This window comes from Chrysochloris asiatica, unplaced genomic scaffold, assembly GCF_000296735.1.
Source record: "Chrysochloris asiatica unplaced genomic scaffold, ChrAsi1.0 scaffold00107, whole genome shotgun sequence".
NCBI classification, from domain to species: Eukaryota; Metazoa; Chordata; class Mammalia; order Afrosoricida; family Chrysochloridae; genus Chrysochloris; species Chrysochloris asiatica.
Window position 1 is genome coordinate 2,602,645 of NW_006408625.1, and position 17,459 is coordinate 2,620,103.

The window sequence follows — 17,459 nt, forward strand, 5'->3', positions numbered from 1 at the left end:
GAGAAAGATGAGGCGTTCTGCTCCCGTAAAGATTTACAGCCTCGGAAACCCTGTACAGGGTCGCTATGGGTCGGAACCGACTCAACGGCACTTTGCAACAACAACAACAAAGCTCATTCTAGGTTATATCTTGATTTGGTGGAGGTGGTAGTTGTGTGCCATCAAGTCAGTGCCAACTCATAGCAACCCGTATAGGGTTTCTGAGGCTGTAAATCATTACAGGAGTAAAAAGTCTCATCTTTCTGCCCTGAAGCAATTGGTAGACTCAAAATACTGACCTGGTGGTTAGCAGCATAGCTTGTAATTCATCAGGGCTCCTTATATCTTGATTTGTTTATAACAGAAATGCAATAATGAGTCTAATATATTGAGTCCTGGCACAGTGCTGCAGGATAAAACACTGGACTGCAAAGGTGGTTTGAACTGCAAGGTTTGCGATTCACTCCTCAGAAGCCCTACACAGGGTTACTATGAGTTGGAACTGACTCAATGGCACTTGCCAACAACAACATATTAGGTACTTTTCCTTTAAAGTTGTTTGTTTAATGGGAAAGGCAGAGCTGATTAGAGTGGGTTCTCTTGTAGCCCTTGGCATATATGTCACCATTTAATAGATTCTGGGAGGTGCAAAAAGTTCATGTGCCCACTTTCTGACTAAAAGATTGGAGGGTTGAGTCCACCCAGAGGAGCCTCAGCAGAATAGCCTGGTGATCTTCACCAGGAAAACCATTCATTGGAAACTCTATGGAGCACAGATGTGGTCTAATGCACATGGAGTCCCTGTGAGGTGGGACCAACTTGACAGCCATTGGCTGTGGAGAAATAAGCCACAGCATCGGGAAGGAGCTCACTCTTCTCTCTTGTCTTGGCCTGGGAAATGCAAACCTCTCACCTGGCTTGGGTGGTTTTAGAGGGATGAGGTCTAACTCGGGGACCGGAAATTGCAGCTGCAAACATGATGCCAGGGGCCTGGGCAGTGTTTTCTGGAACTAGTACCAGCATCAGGGAGTTTCCTCCCAGCCAGAGAGGCCCAGGAGTATGCATGGCACTGAGGCATGATGTCTGTGGGACACTGGCCTCCTGGCCTAGGTTCTTTTTGTTATTGTTGTTGTTGTTAAGTGCTTTCAAAGTCCATTTCAACTCATCGTATAGGGTTTTCAAGGAGCTGCTGGTGAGTTTGAACTGCTGACTTTATGGTTAGGTAGGGTCCATTCTTTCCTAGGAGACCCTGGGAGGCAGGGAGCACACTTGGCTGCCATCCCTGGAAATACTATCAAAAACTTTGATAACAGAGGACTTTGCCCAATCTGCTCTACACAAGATGCAAAGAGTAGAAATTCTCTGACTCCTAATGGCTCACCCACTGGGCCCACCTGAGGATAATGAAGAAACCCAAGCAGGCTTCTGTTAGAATCTTACGGCAGCCCAATGGTTTCTGGAGTTAATTGATGTTGAAGCCCAGGGCACGCAGGGACCATTGTGTACTCTTCTTAGTGTATACCATGGGGTTGCTTTCAACTCCCAGCAACCCTGTATGAAAGAGTGGAACTGCCCTGTTGTTGTGAAGTGTTGTTCAGTCAGTTTTGACTCAGAGCAACCCTGTAAAGAGTTTCTGAGGCTTTGAGGCTTTAAATCTTTGCAGACGCAGAAAAGCCTCATCTTTTATCTCACAGAGCAGCTGGTAGGCTCGGACTGTCAACTTTGCATTTAGCAGTCCAGTGCTTATCCTACAGAGCTGCCATGTCCCCAGAACTACACTGTTGTTAAGTGTCATAGAGTCAGTTCCAACTCATAGTGACTCTGTATAGGTGTCTGAAGAACGACTGGTGAGTTTGAGCTGCTGACCTTGTGGTTCAAACCAACCTTGTGGTCCAGTGCATTATCCTGCAGTGTCAGACCAAGACTCCCAGAACTGCACTTCTTGTTGTTAAGTGCCATCAAGTCAGTTCCAACACATAGCAATACTGTATAGGGTTTCCAAGGAGTAGCTGGTGAGTTTGCACCACCAACCTTATGGTGCTAATGGACCTTGCCATCCAGTGCTTTATCGCACAATGTCACGCCAGGATTCCTAGAACTGCACTTGTTGTTGGTGTTAAGTGCCATTGAATCACTTCTGACCCATAGTGAACCTGTATAGGCTTTCCAAGGAGCAGCTAGCGACCTTGAATCATCAACCATGTGGTTCAAACCGACCTTACAGTCCAACGCATTAACCCGCAGCACCACACCAGGACTCCAGAACTGCACTAGAGAGGACTAAAACTGTTATGCATAGTTGTCACAGAGGGACATATGTACGTATCTCTGAAGGAGCAAACATGTATCAACTCTTGTGTCTGAAAAAGAGAATAATGTTTTCATCATATATTATTAGCACCTCGAACAACATCCACACATAATAAGTGTTCAATAAGCAATGAATGACTGAATAGATGAATGAGCTTTGGGAGTAGTAGAGGAATCCAAAAATTCAAAATATCATAAACTCCAATAGACCCAATAGTATGACCATAGTAATGAGCCCCTTCATAATCTCTCCCAGCCAAACCCACCCACCAGCATCAAATTGAGTTTGACTCACAGCAACCTGGGCAGGGTTTCCAAGACTGTACATCTTTATGAGAGCAGACAGCCTCATCTTTCCTCTGCAGGTGGGTTTGAACCACTCATCCTGTGGTGAGCAGCCCAACACCTAACCCACAGAATCACTGGGTTCAAATCCCTGCTCTGCTGGTAACCCTGGGCTAGTCACTTAGCACCTCTGATCCTTGGTTTTGTGTCTTCAAAATGGGAACATACTTCATAGTGTGTAGAAGAGGAGCAGACATACATAACGGGCTTAGAATACACATAGGCCCAAACCACTGCCGCAGAGTCATTTCAGACTCATAGGGACCCTGTGTAGGGTTTCTGAGAAGCGGCTGGGGAGTTTGAACCACTGACCTTGTGGTTCAAACCGATTTTGTGGTTCAGTGCATTAATCCACAGTGCCACACCAGGACTCCAAGAAGCAAGTGGGGGGACAGATAAGAACAATCACCAGAAAAACTTGGGTTAAATTCCACCTCTCTCTCTTAGCAACTATGTGACACACACTAAGCGCTGGCACCCTGATAGACCACATTGTGAATGTGATGCCCCAGTGCAAAGTAGATTCCCTCACTTCCGGGGGGCCCCCATAGATGGCAGCCATCTGTGCTCAGTGGCAGTCACTAAGTGTTGACTGATGGGGTGGAAAGGAACCTCTAAACCAGTTTTGCAGGCAACTCCTGGGCACACAGCCAGTGCTGAATTGTTGTCACAGATTACTGGCCAAAAAAAAAAAGTGCTGAATGTTTACATTTGACTAAAATCTCACTGGAGATCCCATTGTCTTTAAGATACTTATGACATTTCACTTCAATTTTATTCAAATTAGTTGGCCCTGCAGCCCGTGTAGTTGAAGCAGGTAAAACCCCCTAATGAGAGTTGAGTCCCTCAGGTCTTTCTTTTTAAGTCCTCAGAGACACACCCGTCTCCTGCAGGGGCTCAGGGAGCAAAAATACATTTGAGAAGCAGTCTAGAACAGTTCTTCCTTTTAAAATTTTACTGTAGACCCCACAGAAGATTGGAAAAAGCTGTAACTAATTTAACTCATATGCTAAGGAACACATCAAAAGAACAGGTTAACTTGGCTAGCAGTTTAAAATCCTTAAAGATTTATATTGAAGAATAGCAATGTTTTTCTTCAAATTTGCATGTGATTTCTAAAACTTAAAATCAGATGAGCCATTTCATAGCCAATAAACCAGTTGCCATCAAGTCAATTCCAACTCCTGAAGACCCTGTGTGTATCAGAGCAGAACTATGCTCCACAGGGTTTTATTGGCTGTTTTTTGGGGCAGTAGATTGCCAGACCTTTCTTCTGAGGTACCTGTAGGTAGACTTAAATCTCCAACCAGTTAGCAACTGAGCTTCTTACTGTTTGTTTGCATCACTCAGGGGCGATAAAGTCTGTGATACTTGACACGCTGAGCTGTAACCATCAAAGGAGAACCGCCTTTTATGATATGTCTTAGGCAGGGTAACAGACAAAGGACCAAAGCCAGCGCAGGCCACAATTAGGGAAGACCTTTTTGGGGTACTTCCCAGACTGGCTGACTTAGGAGTCTGTTTCCTCTTAATATTAATACGACAGAGCTTTAGCAAGGCAGGGCTTTAGCCATCATGCAAAAGAACCAAGTTAGAAAACTAATTTTCATCACACCCAACTAAGGAAAAAGAGAAGCCAATTATGATTTAATCCTTGTGGGTAAAGTCGAAGGTAACTCTAAAAGGGGCCTCTCGCTTGTTATTGATTGATGATTCCCAGCTCAGAATGTCCAAGGGTCAGTTCAGTAGAAGAGGCATCCACCAAAACAGCTTTCAAAGTTCACTAACCCCAATCTTTGCTTGTGTTCACGTGGACAGAAAATGGGCAAATAGAACAGTGTGCTGCTGCTGCTGGCTGAGCTTCTCTTATGGGAAGAAAGTTACAATTCATTCTTTAGTTATGTGCAGAAGATCATTTTAGAAACATAATATGAATCCAATCAAAATTTCCAAAAGTCTAATGTTGTAATGAACCCTGCAAATTTGAAGAGAAGCTTAAGCGTGTATTTAGAAAATAAACAAAAACAGTTGCCCAGCTGACGGCATGTGGGTGTCAGAGTAGAACTGGCTCCACAGGGCTTTCAATGGCTGACTCTTCTGAAGTAGATCGGCAGCTCCTTCTTCCAGGGTGCCTCTGGTGGGCTCAAACCACCAGTCTTTCAGTTAGCAGCTGCAAGTGTTAACCATAGGCGCCACTCAGGGGGCTCCTCAACGTATGTTCCTCGTTGTAATCAAGTCAATTACAACTCACAGAGACCCTATAGGACAGAGTAGAACTACCCCATAGGGTTTCCAAGGTGGGCTAATGCATCAGACTGCAAAGTCGTTTGAACTGCAAGGTAGGTGGTTCAAGCTCACCAGCTGCTCCTTGGAAACCCTATACAGGGTTGCTATGGGTTGGAATCGACTCGACAGCACTTAACAACATAGTCTTTATAGAGGAGTCCTGGTGTGGCACTGTAGGATAAGCATGGGACCACAAGTCAGTATGAACTGCAATGTCAGCTGTTCAAGCTCACCAGACCCTAGTTGGAAACCCTATACAGGGTCACTATGAGTCAGAACCAACTTGACGGCACTTAACAACAAAAACAACAATGTTCATGGAAGCAGACTGCTACATTTTTCTTCCACATAGTGGCTGGTGGGTTCAAACCACCAACATTTCAGTGAGCAGCCAAGCACGTAATCACTGCACACAAGGACTAAACACGCATTCACTGGCATGTATTGTTAAAATTAAAACTGCAGTTGTTTCTTATTTTCTTCCCTCAAACAATCGAAAGGACCCCAGAAAGCATCATTTCTGATGCTTTTTCAAGCTGTTGTACAATATTATACTATTCTAGCCTGAAATAAGTCTTTACTAATATGCATTGGACTAGTATTAAGCAATGAAAAGGAAAGGAATGCCAAAAGAAGAGCATTTGTTAAAATAAAAGTAGTCTTCATCATTAACAACCTGTAATATGCAGATGGAATAACCTTGCTTGCTGAAATGAAGAGGATTTGAAGCACTTACTAATGAAGATCAAAGACTGCAGTCTTCAGTATGGATTACATTTCAACATGAAGAAAACAAAAATTCTCACAACTGGGCCCCTCCAAAAAAAAATCATAATAAAGCAAATAATGGAAGTTGCCAATGATTTAATTTTACTCGCATCCACAATCAAGGCCCATGGAAGCAGCAGTCAAAAAATCAAATAACATGTAGAACAAATATGCTGCAAAAGATTTTAAAGTGTTAAAAAGCAAAAATTCACAAAGGTGCATCTGACCCAAGCCAGGGTTATTTTCCCATTGCCTCATAAGTATGTGAAGACTGGACAGTGAATAAGGAAGGCTAAAGAAGAACTATGGTGTTGGCAGCAAATATGGAGTGCTGGAGGATCTGCCCTGGACTACAATTAAGGCCAGCAGTTCAAACCCACCCGCTGCTCCTCAGAAACACTATAGAGGGTCGCTATGAGTCAGAACCGACTCAAGGGCACTTAACAACAAAGAAAGACTTGAAGCCTTTGAATTATGATGTTGGCAACAAATATTGAAATATAGCATGGACTGCCAGAAGAATGAATAAATCTATCCTGGAAGAAGTATAGCCTGAATGCTTCTTTGTCTTATATACTCTGAACATGTTATCAGGAGGGACCAGTACCTGGAGAAGGATATCATGCTTGATAAAGTAGAGGGTCAGTGAAGAAAAAAGGAAGCCCCCCAACCAGATGGTTGGCATAGTGCCTACACAATGGACTCAAACATAGCAATGGTTGTGAGGGTGGTGCAGAACTGGGCAGTGTTTCCTTCTGTTATCCTTAGGGTCTCTATGAGTCTGAATAGACGGGAAGGCACCTAACCAGTCTTCAGCCTAGAAAGTCAATGATGATAATGATGATGGTTTTTGCTAAGTGCCATGTAGTTGGTTCTGACTCATAGTGACCTGAGTAGGGTCCAAGAGGCGGCTGATTAAATAGTCACCTATTTAATGAATTCAGTTCACCCTCACATAACTATAAGCTTGAAAAAAACACTTATCTCCATTTTACAAATGGGTAAAATGAGGTTCAGAGGTGTTATGCCAATTGCCCAATTCTTCACAGAGTAAATGACAAAGCCAAGAAGGTAAGTCCAGCTTCATCTTTCTCTGGAATTTGTGCTCTTAAGCCGTGCATGTTCTATTCCTCTAAATCCAGTCCTGATTTTCTTCTCCCCTTCCTCTCTGCCTAGGTTCCTGGATAACATAAATGTTTGCTTTCTTTATGTGGTGAGGTAGTCCATGCTGAAGGCTGGAGTCTTTAACCTAAAGGTTGGCACGTCAAGCCCACCCAGCAACCATGCTGAAGAAAAGCCTAGTGAACAGCTTCCGTAAGATTGCAGCTAAGAAAGGAGCCCTGGTGGTGCTTTGGGCTGCTAATTGCAAGGTCAGCAGTTCAAATCAACCGTTTGCATAGCCCCCAAATTATAAATCATTCACACTTGCTATTCAATACTCCACCAGCACACACACAATGTAACATATCCAACCTCCCTACAGGAGTCCTAGTGTGGCGCTGTAGGACAAACACTGAACTGAGAACTGCAAGGGCAGCTCGGCAGTTCAAAATCACCAGTCACTCCTCAGAAAACCTATACAGGGTTGCTATTAGTCAGAACCAACTAAATGATAGTTAATAACAACAAGCCCACCCCACCCCCTCCAAACCACAAGGTCGGTGGTTCAAGCCCATCAGTCGCTCCTCAGGAGAAAGATGAAGTTTTCTGTTCCTGCAAAGATTTACAGCTTCAGAAACCCTATACAGAGTCGCTGTGAGTTAGAACCGACTCGATGGCACTTAACCACAAACAATAACAAATTCCCCTGCATACATATTCCATGCTTCAGTCAACCTGGAACGACACGAAGACAAGTATATTTCTCTTCCAGAAACACTTCCCTAACTCAGTCTCACATGACCCGCCCCCTCCTGAAATGCTCTCCAACCAGAAGACTTCACCACCATCCTTCACTGCCCACGTCAAACGCAGAACCGCCGTTGTCTTTTATAACTCAGTCTGCACTTGCTTTATTATTCCTACAGAGTAAGCTCTGTGTCCGCCTCACCCTCAATTTCCTACAGAACATTGTACAGAATAGATGTTCAATAACACTGTATTCAATTGAGCCCAAAATTTCTCGGCTGTTGAGTTGAGTCCAACTCATGGTGACCCTTCAGGACACAAAAAAACTGTCCCATGGAGTTTCCAAGGCTGTAAATCTTTACAGAAGCAGATTACCTCATCTTTCTCCCTCAGAGCAATGTGTGGGCTCAAACCACAGCTCTTTTGGTTAGTATTCCAATGCTTAACCCACTGTACCACCAGTGTTCTTTATTCAATTGGATGGAAGAAATAAATTCTTCAGATAGCAATTTGGAAATATATACAAAGCTACAAGGACATGTTTGCCAAAAGACAAGAACTCCTTGGGTGGAGATTCTTAATTCACATGAAAGATGTAATTAATGGATGAAAGTTAGAATTCAATGAGTTTTCAGTGATTTCTCAAAAACAAAGGAAGAAATATGTGGTATGACAAAAAAGCCCTGAACTGGGATTCGGAGATGGAGGTCACATGCCAAGTCCCTTCTTCTTCCTTGGCCTTCAACTGTGAAAGGACAGGATTGGATTAGGTGACTTCGATGTCTCTTTCAGTTTAAAACTATAATTTTATGAGCATCTTATTAGGAGCCATGAAAGTGGCTATAATGCTAACTGGAGGTCAAACAGAAAGAACAAGAGACAGAGGGAGAGAAACTCAGGCTGTCTGCTTAATTCCCAACAAGCTCTGTAAGCTTACTCCTGTAAGTTTCCTTCATATCTAGAATCTTCTCATCCCTCTGGGCACATGCCCTTCTTGAGAAAGTCTCCAGTACTAACAAGCTATTTGTGGGTCCACTGGGTGTTTCATGCAGGACTTCAAAGTCTATAATGAATGTAATTTGGAGCCCTGACTCAAGATCTTGTCTTATCACTGCCTGTGTGTCTATAGGTCATGTTGAGAAAAGCCAAATTCTTAGTTTCTCATGGGAGTACTTAAACATCCCATCAGCCACTTGCATGACCAGATATATCAACACCTGTTCCAAAGGTACAACTCCAATACATTTTTAAATGCACAAAGATAGGGGAAGGATTGAATAAATTGAGAAAATCCATGCATATGGAAAACATTTTTTTTTTTTAAAAGGAGGTAGATGCCATCCAAGAAATGCAAATCAAAACCACAGTGAGATACCATTTTGCTCCCATGAGGATGGCTAAGATTTAAAAAAAAAAAACAGAAAATAGCAAGTGTTGGAGGGGATGTGGAGAAATTAGAACTCTGATCTATTGCTGGTGGGAATGCAAAATGGTACAGCTGTGGTGGAAAACAGTCTGCTGGCTCCTCAAAAAAATCAGAAGGCCACGTTGTTGTTGTTAAGTGCCACCAAGTTAATTCTGACTCATAGCAACTCTGTATAGAGTTTCTGATTAGCAGCTGGTGGATTTGAACTGCCGACCTTGTGGTTCGCAGTCCAGTGTTGATCTTACAGTGCTACACCAAGAGTCCAGAAATCTAATAGAAGTAACACAAATAAACATATCCATCAGAACACTATTCACAGTAGTAAAAAGATGGGAACAACCTCAGTGCCCATAAACAGATGAATGGATAAATAGTATGTAGTACATTCATACAATGATATATTTGTTGTTAAGTGTTGATCAAAACAAGTCAGTCACAAACAAACAAACAAAAACAAATATTATATTCTCATTTTTATGAAATGATATGAATAGGTAAATATACAGAAACTAATGTTCCTATTCATTAGTGGTTACCAAGGACAGGCAGGGGGCAGGTGGGCAGGGAATTCATTCTCTAGATAGTTGTTGTTGTTAAGTGCCATCAAGTCAGTTCTGACTCATAGTGACCCTGTATAGGGTTTCTAAGAAGCAGGTGTTGGGTTTTAGTCACTGACCTTGTGGTTCAAACTAACCTTGCAGTTCGGTGTATTATCCCACAGCACCACACCAGGACTCCTCTCTAAATAGTTGTTGTTAAGTACTGTGGAGTCGGTTCCAACTCAACTCATAGTGACCCTGTACAGGGTTTCCGAGGCTGTAAATCTTTACAGGATCAGAATGCCTCACCTCTCTCCCATGGAACCTCTGGTAGTTTCGAACTGCTGACCTTGAAGTTGGTAGCCAGACTCGTAACCACTACACTACCAGAACTCCTTTAAGTCCTTGTTTTTTTTTAGTGATAGGAAAGGTAACACTAAATGAAGATGAAGTGTATAGAATTTGACAAAGGTAAAGGTTGTCACTAAAAAGTACACCAAAATAAGGACTACTGGTAATTTCTATGATATATACACAGGGCATACTATCAGGAAAGACCACTTCCTGGAGAAGGACATCATGCTTGGTAAAGTGCAGGGTCAGTGAAAAAGAGGAAGCCCACCAACAAGATGGATTAACACAGGGTCAGCAGCATTAGGCTCAAGTGTAGCAATCATTGTCAACTTGGTTCAGGGCATAGCTTTTTTACTGTGTAGTTCATGACAAGCTATGGATAACACTGTATATATGAGCGTATATATATGTGTGTGTGTGCGGAAGCCTGGTGTGGCACTATGTGTTAATGCACAGACCGCAAAGCCATTTGACCTGCAAGGTTGGAGGTTCAAGCTCACCAGCTGCTTCTTGGAAACCTTATATAGGGTCATTATAGGTCAGAATTGACTCAATGGCACTTAACAACAACAACTCATGTGGAAAAAAAACACACACAGAAAAAAGGAAACCAAAGACTCAAAGAAAAAGCTAGTCATCAGGACAAATCTTCTACTCAAACCACAGCCTCTATCTACCCTGAAACCAAAACAATTAGACGGTGCCTGGCTCCCATTGCTGACTATTCTTATCAGGGCCACAATACATGGACCTTAATAGAATCGGATAAAAATGTTGACCAGAACCTCAAATGCCTATAGAAAGCAAAACAAAACAACAACAGCAAAAACCATAAAAAAAACAACCAGTTACTGGACTGGTTATGACTGGAAGACTCCCCCAAACTACTGCCCTGAGATCCTCTTCAAACTTTTAACCAAAACTAATCTGAGGTCATCCTGTATCTAGGCAACAAATTGTCTCACAAAATAATGAATATCACCTATAAGTACCATGCTGCTTTAAAAATCATCATGTGAGACCTAATGGGTCAATAATTACTTTAAAACAGGTAAGAGTAGAAAGGGGCAGGGAAACGACATGAATGGAAACAACTATAACAAACAAAGAGAATGTTCATGCATTGTGAACAATGGAACCAATATCTCTGAATAATTTGTGTAGAAATTATTGAATAGGAACTTAAACTGTTGTGTAAACCTTCACAACAAACACAATAGAACACTATTTAAAGAGAGAGAGAGAGAAAGAGAGAGAATAGGAGGTAGAGCATAAGAGGAAGTTTCAAAAGTGCATGGAAAAATTCCATTATCTTTCAATTCCATCTTTCCATTAACTTTCTGAAACCCCGTCATATGTACCAGACATTGAAGGATGTTCATTAATACATTGTTGAATGATAAAAGCATACTGCAAAACAGTATGTGTGGTCTCATTTTATTACTAACGTAAAGGTTGTTTAACCCATTCAGTGGTGTTACAGAAAAAAATGCCTGGCAGTATGCTTCTCCTCACCACTGGACCAATAAACAACATTCTTATTAACAGAGAAAAGACTGAAGTTGTCAAGGACTTCATTCTTCTTGGGTCGACTATCAACAATTATGGAAGCAGCAGTCAAGAAATCAAATAAACAAAAAAAGAAATCAAATGACGTATTGCATTAGACAATACTGCTGCACAAGACCTTTTAAAAGTGTTGAAGAACAAAAATGTCAGCTTGAGGACTAAGGCGTGCCTGACCCAAGCCATAGTATTTTCAATAACCTCATATGCATGCAAAAGCTGGACAGTGAATAAGGAAGACCATAGAAGAATTGATGTTTTTGAGTTATGGTGTTGGAGGAGAATATTGAAAGTGCCACGGGCTGCCAAAAGAACCAGTAGATCTGTTTTGGAAGAAGTGCAGCCAGAGTGCTCCTTGGAGGCCAAGATGGCCAAACTTTGTTTCTCATACTTCGGACATATTGTCAGGAGGGACCAGTCACTGGAGAAGGATATCACGTTTGGTAAGGTGGAGAGACAGAGAGAGAGAGGAAGACCCTCAACAAGATGGATTGGCCAAGGGGCAGCATCGATGGACTCAAGTGTGGCAACAGTAGTAAGGCTGGCCCAGGATCAGGCAGTGTTCTGCTGTGCATAAACTCATTATGGGTCAGTACCAACTCAATGGCACCTAACAACACCAACAAATACTTCTATAAAGATCACTGCTGTTTAGTTTCTTTCCAGTCCTCTCTGACTCATGGCAACCGCATGTGCATGGAATAGAATTGCTCCATAGGGTTTTAAAGTCTGTGACCTTTTGGAAGCAGAGGTGCCTCTAGTTGTGTTCAAACTGCTAGGAGTCAAGAACTTCCCTGTTTGGGTCACCCAGATATCCTCTGGTGAAGATGACAACCAAGAAAACCCTAAGGAATACTTCTATTCTGTAATACAGAGGGTCCCCATGAGTGAAAATCAATCTGATGGCAATGGGTTTGGTTTGGGTTTTTAAATATTGTTCTCTGTCATCCAATCAGCTTCTGGTTCATGTGGGAGCAAAGTGCAGACTCCTCTTGACCATGTGCACTCATGGCTGATTTTCAGAAGCAGATCTTCAGGACTTTCTCCCTCTTCCATCTTTGGCTAGAAGCTCTACTGAAACTTGTTCAGAATCATAAACTAAATACAACCCACTGCTGTAGAGTAGATTCCAACTGAAGGCAACCCAGTTGAACAGAGAAGAATTGTCCCATGGGATTTCCAAGGCTGTAAATTTCATAGAAGCAGATTGTCTCATCTTTTCCCTATAAAGTGTCTGGTGAATTTGAGCCACCAACATTTCAGTTAACTTAACCTCTGTGCCACCAGACTTCCTTTCATCATTGTTGTTGTTGTTGTTGTTAAGTGCCATCGAGTCGGGTCCGACCCATAGCGACCCTGTACAGGGTTTCCGAGGGTGTAAATCTTTACGGGAGTAGAAAGCCTCATCTTTCTCCCGCGGAGCGGCTGGTAGTTTCGAACCGCTGACCTTAAGGTTCGCAGCCCGATTCGTAACCACTACGCTACCAGAGCAACACACAAACCCCCATTAAAAGACACATGGTGCTTGTACATGGATCAGGGCCTGGAGGGTGAGGATTCTACTCTCCTCGCTACATGTAAGAATACGAGGATACACCAAAAAATTATTGCAACAGCATCACAGAAACCTCTATTACACAAAAATGTCAAAATGTGAAGCTTTTTATTTCCCTACATCTCCTGCATCAAGGTCTAAACACTTCAGAATGCAGCGTTTCCATCTCTCTAAAACCTTCCTGAGGAACTCTACATTCTTCAGTTTAAGGAGTTCTGGTAGCGTTGTGGTTACGAGTTGGGCTGCTAACCTCAAAACAGATTTTGTGTTTCTAGTCTCTGCAGTATTATGAAAGGCACTGTAAAATAACATGAAACATCACAAGTACTCTTTTAAAAAAGTTTCTCAGTCTTTAGAGTAAATTAAAAACCATGCGGTAAGTTAAATTTGAAGTGAGATTTAACTGTATTAAGAGAGGCTAAAGGTGAAGCAGTAAAGAAGGTTCCACATTCCTGACATATCTGTTCCAATCTCTCTCCCATCAAGCTTACCTCTGATTGAAATCGGAGAATAATTGTGATTCTAGGCTGCCCTGTGAAGTGTTAGCTCCACCAGCCTATACTCTGAGACCAGAAGTCAGTGCGTCAGAAACGGAATCCAGGTTACAGGAGGGGATGGCAGGGGAAGACCAGTAACAAGGTTATATGGTTGGTCGCTATGAGTCGGAATCGACTCAATGGCAGTGGATTTGGTTTTATGACTGCATTTGTTTGAAAGCATGGAGAATGTTAGTTAGGCAGAAGTGTGGGCAATCTGGAAACCCAGGTATACTACCCACCAAAAGGAGTTCTAGAATCTAAAAAGTTTCACAGAGGTGTCCAAACTCTGTGTGTTTCCTAAAACAAAAAAGTCCTTGGAAATGTACTACTAAGTTGTTGTTGTTAAATGCTGTCGAGTAAGTTCCATCCAATAGCCACCCTGTATAGGGTTTCCAAGGAGTGTCTGGTATGCTTGAACTGACCTGCTATATTAGCACCACAGAAATGCTGAATCTCAGGTCTTTGTTTCTCATAAAATACCCAAACAAATCCTGTGCACACTGAAATTTGAGGATTCCCTACCTAGCTCATTGAAAACCATTCCATTTAGACACCACTTTGGGGATCCTCCTCACTATTTGGCACATACCATGACTGCAGAGGTTTTGAACCTGTTGGAGTAAGATTTCTCTGTTTATGAGACAGTCCATCGCAGCATTATGCCCACATGCATTACCCACTTAAAGGGCTCCGGGCATACAAGATCCCTCTCAACCCAACCAGATGTTTGCTCACTGCTAACAGGACTTGCTTAGGGTCAAAGAGGTACTGGATTGGAATCCCGACCTGGAGTTCCAATTCCAAATATAGTGAAAGAGGACAAAATGTGAACAGCACCGTCTCCGTCTCCAGCATTTCTCTAGGCATGATAAACAGGGCAGGGGAAGACAGGTGAGAGGGATGCCAGGCCGGCAGGTGGACACCTCCAAGATGAGGCAAAGGGATGGTGGGGGAGCAGAGGAGAGATAGAAAGTTCACAGCAGGAAGACCATAGGGCCAGAGGTCAGACTGCCAGGCAGATCCGCAGCTAGCCAGACAGGAGGGCCTGACTCACAGGTGTGCGATGCCCGCCTTGCGCACCGCGGTGGAGATGGCTTTGACAGCTGTGCAGAGCGAATTGAGGAGCTGGGTCATCTCGCCAGTGCCTCGGGCCTTCCTGCCCTCCTCCATGACGAAGCGGGTCAGGGTGATGACATTGGTGTCGAAGGGCGCTTGGTCCGTCATGCTGGGGCCGGGTTGCTGCGCGCTGGGCGGGAGGTGCTGGTGACAGGGACGTGGGCAGCGAAAAGTGGCAGCAGGATGGACCCACGGGAGCCGAAAGTCTTTACCTCTCTGAGCGGAACTGTCCCTGACCTGGCCTGCGGGGTGTGTCCTAAAGAAGCCTATGGTCGCCTGGTCCCCGCCCCTCCCGCCCCCGGGCACACCTCCGCACTGTGGCCCTCTAGCCCTGCCCGCCCTGACCTCACTTTAACGTCCGGGACCCACGCTGCGGGCTCCCGCCCTCAGCTGTGCTGCGCTTCCCGCAGCCGCCCCGCCGCACCTCCACTTCCGCGGACAGCCGCGTGCATTTGTGGGGCGTTTCTCTGGAAACCATCTCCTTATGTCTGCTCAAAGACCCTGCCAGGGTGGTTCAGTCATGATTCATTTTTCTCCAAAACAAAACTAAAGTTCAGAAAAAGTCAACTAACTGGTTCAAGTGGGGCACAGCTAATATTGAACTAGACAGCACCTCAGTCTAGTGGGCTGGTTCCAGCCTGCCCCATACTCACTACCTGTCCCTTTCCCCTGCTCACCCCTGCTTGACCTGTCGCCTGATGGACAGTACACTCCTTTGTCCCTCATCTCTCTGCGGACCCATGATGGGATCCTTAATTCAGCTTCTTCCTCTGGAAATTCCAATCACTCAAGAGCAATCGAGGAATTCAGTTTCCAACATCTGCATTTTGCAGAGGAAAAAACCATTTCAGACACAGAGGAATGTCTCCTGGACATCAGTCTGGAGCCAGAAGGTTCCACAGCTCACAGTCTGATCTAAAGTCACACGCCCGTTGTCCTAAGGCAGCCCATGCACTGATTCGTGTAAAAACATTTCTCCAGCACCTCCTATGTGCCAGGGACTATCCTATGCACTAGATAAAGAGGTTGAACATAGTGGATAAACCTCATGTCCTTATTGAGCTGCTGTATCTATTAACACAGAGACAATAAGAAAGTAAATAATAGATCTAGCATATCAGATGAGTGCTAGTGAGAAGAATTACAGAGAAGGCAGGGGACTTGAACCAGAGAAGTCGAGAAGGCTTCCTCAAGAAAGTGACATCTGAGCCAAGAGCTAAGGTTACCATGAAGACAAATACAGTGGCCTTGCCATGGGAGTGCATGGTCATTCACCTCTAAAACATAGTCACTGTTCTCTCTGGCAGGATTGTCATAATGACTAAATGAGATAACATTGGCATAGTGCTTAGCTTACAGCCCAACACAGGGGACACACCAAATAAACAGAAAAGACCTCTGTTTGGCTCAGTGTTGAATCACTGCAACCCACAGTGATTGGATGATCATCACCTGAAAGGCAGCCATCTAATCCACCTTTGGAATGAGGCCTCTTAGCCTCATGTGATCAAGTGCACTGGCTCAGTAGCTAGATTTTTGGGGTCCAAATCCTGGTCTTGCCACTTCTTGACTGTGTAAGCCCATGCAAGTTACTTAACTTCTCTGAACAACAGCTTCCTTGTCTGTCAGGTGGGATTAACAACTATAGCCCCCTCACAGAGTCGATGGGAGGGTTCTACAAGTGACGCAGGTAAAATGTTTACGAACAGTGCCCAGTATGTAGCACATACAAGCTATGTAAGTGTTGCTGACTTTGCTATATAGATAGTGTCAACTGAAGTTTACCTGTCTTCAGAAGAGACTGAAGTGACATGGACATTGGCAACCTGGGTCTGTGTTTACCTGGTGTGTAATTATTGGCTGCCAGTGACTAGAGTGTTTCTGAGTCAAAGTGCACAAAACCCATTATCTGGTGTTAGCCAGAGCCAGAGGCAGCAGCAGGACCTGAGGGAGGCAGGCACCTCACATGTGGGTGGCACATGTGGAACTTTCTCCTTCCCTTTCTTCTCCCACCTTAAGTGCAGAACTACTCCTCCTTTTCCATGAAAAAAAAAAAAAAAACCCACACCACATTTGGATTTCAGACAACATTGCAGACTCCAGTTGGTGGTGTTAAGTACAGTGGAGTCGGCTCTGACTCATAGCAACCCTGTATAAGATTTCCGAGGAGCACTATTGGTGTACGATATCACCCATTTTGAAGCAGCTTTAAATCCTCTTATGAAAGAGTACTCACCAGTTTCGTAACCAAGTTTCAAACGAAGGTCAGCTCTGGTTTGTATCAAAGGCAGGAAGTTGAGAAGTAACAGACTGGACCGTCATTTACCAGCCCCACCAACCCACCCACCCTTGAACTGAGGACACTGCTGCTTACTTTCCACCCAAGGGAGGTGTTGAGTTCAACAGAGAAAGAAATACCAAGTAGTTGCATCTGAGAGACTTATTATAGCAGTATAATTTTTCCCTAGGGGAGTTCCTCCGGCCCTCTGGCCTCAGTGGTCTCATACACATCAATTGTTGTTGCTGTGGTTGTTTGCTGCTGGCCCATTGACTCCCAGTTCAACTCCATGCACAATCCTGCACCATCCCTGTGATTGGTTGCAGGTCAAATCACTGTGATCCATAGGACTTCTACTGGGTGATTTTCCAGAAGTTGATCAACAGGTTCTTCTCAGTCCAAATTAATCTGGAAGTCGTGCTGAAATCTGTTCAGCATGAGACTAGCACGCAAGCCTCCACTGACAGACAGATGGTGGCCATGTGTGAGGTGCATTGACCAGGAATTGAACTCAGGTTTCCAGCAGAAAAGGCAAGAATTCTACCACTGA

The 17,459-nt window shown here is 43.9% G+C and overlaps 1 protein-coding gene across 1 annotated transcript in view; it reads right to left on the bottom strand.

Annotated features, from left to right (window-relative positions):
• Nucleotides 1-14,809, bottom strand: part of FBP1 (fructose-1,6-bisphosphatase 1) — a 32,882-nt gene extending 18,073 nt beyond the window's left edge. The window contains exon 1 of the mRNA XM_006867633.1: nucleotides 14,570-14,809. Within this exon, the coding sequence (XP_006867695.1) occupies nucleotides 14,570-14,739 (170 nt within the window). The 5' untranslated portion in view covers nucleotides 14,740-14,809. The remainder of the gene's footprint in view (nucleotides 1-14,569) is intronic.
• Between the last annotated feature and the right edge of the window lie 2,650 nt (nucleotides 14,810-17,459).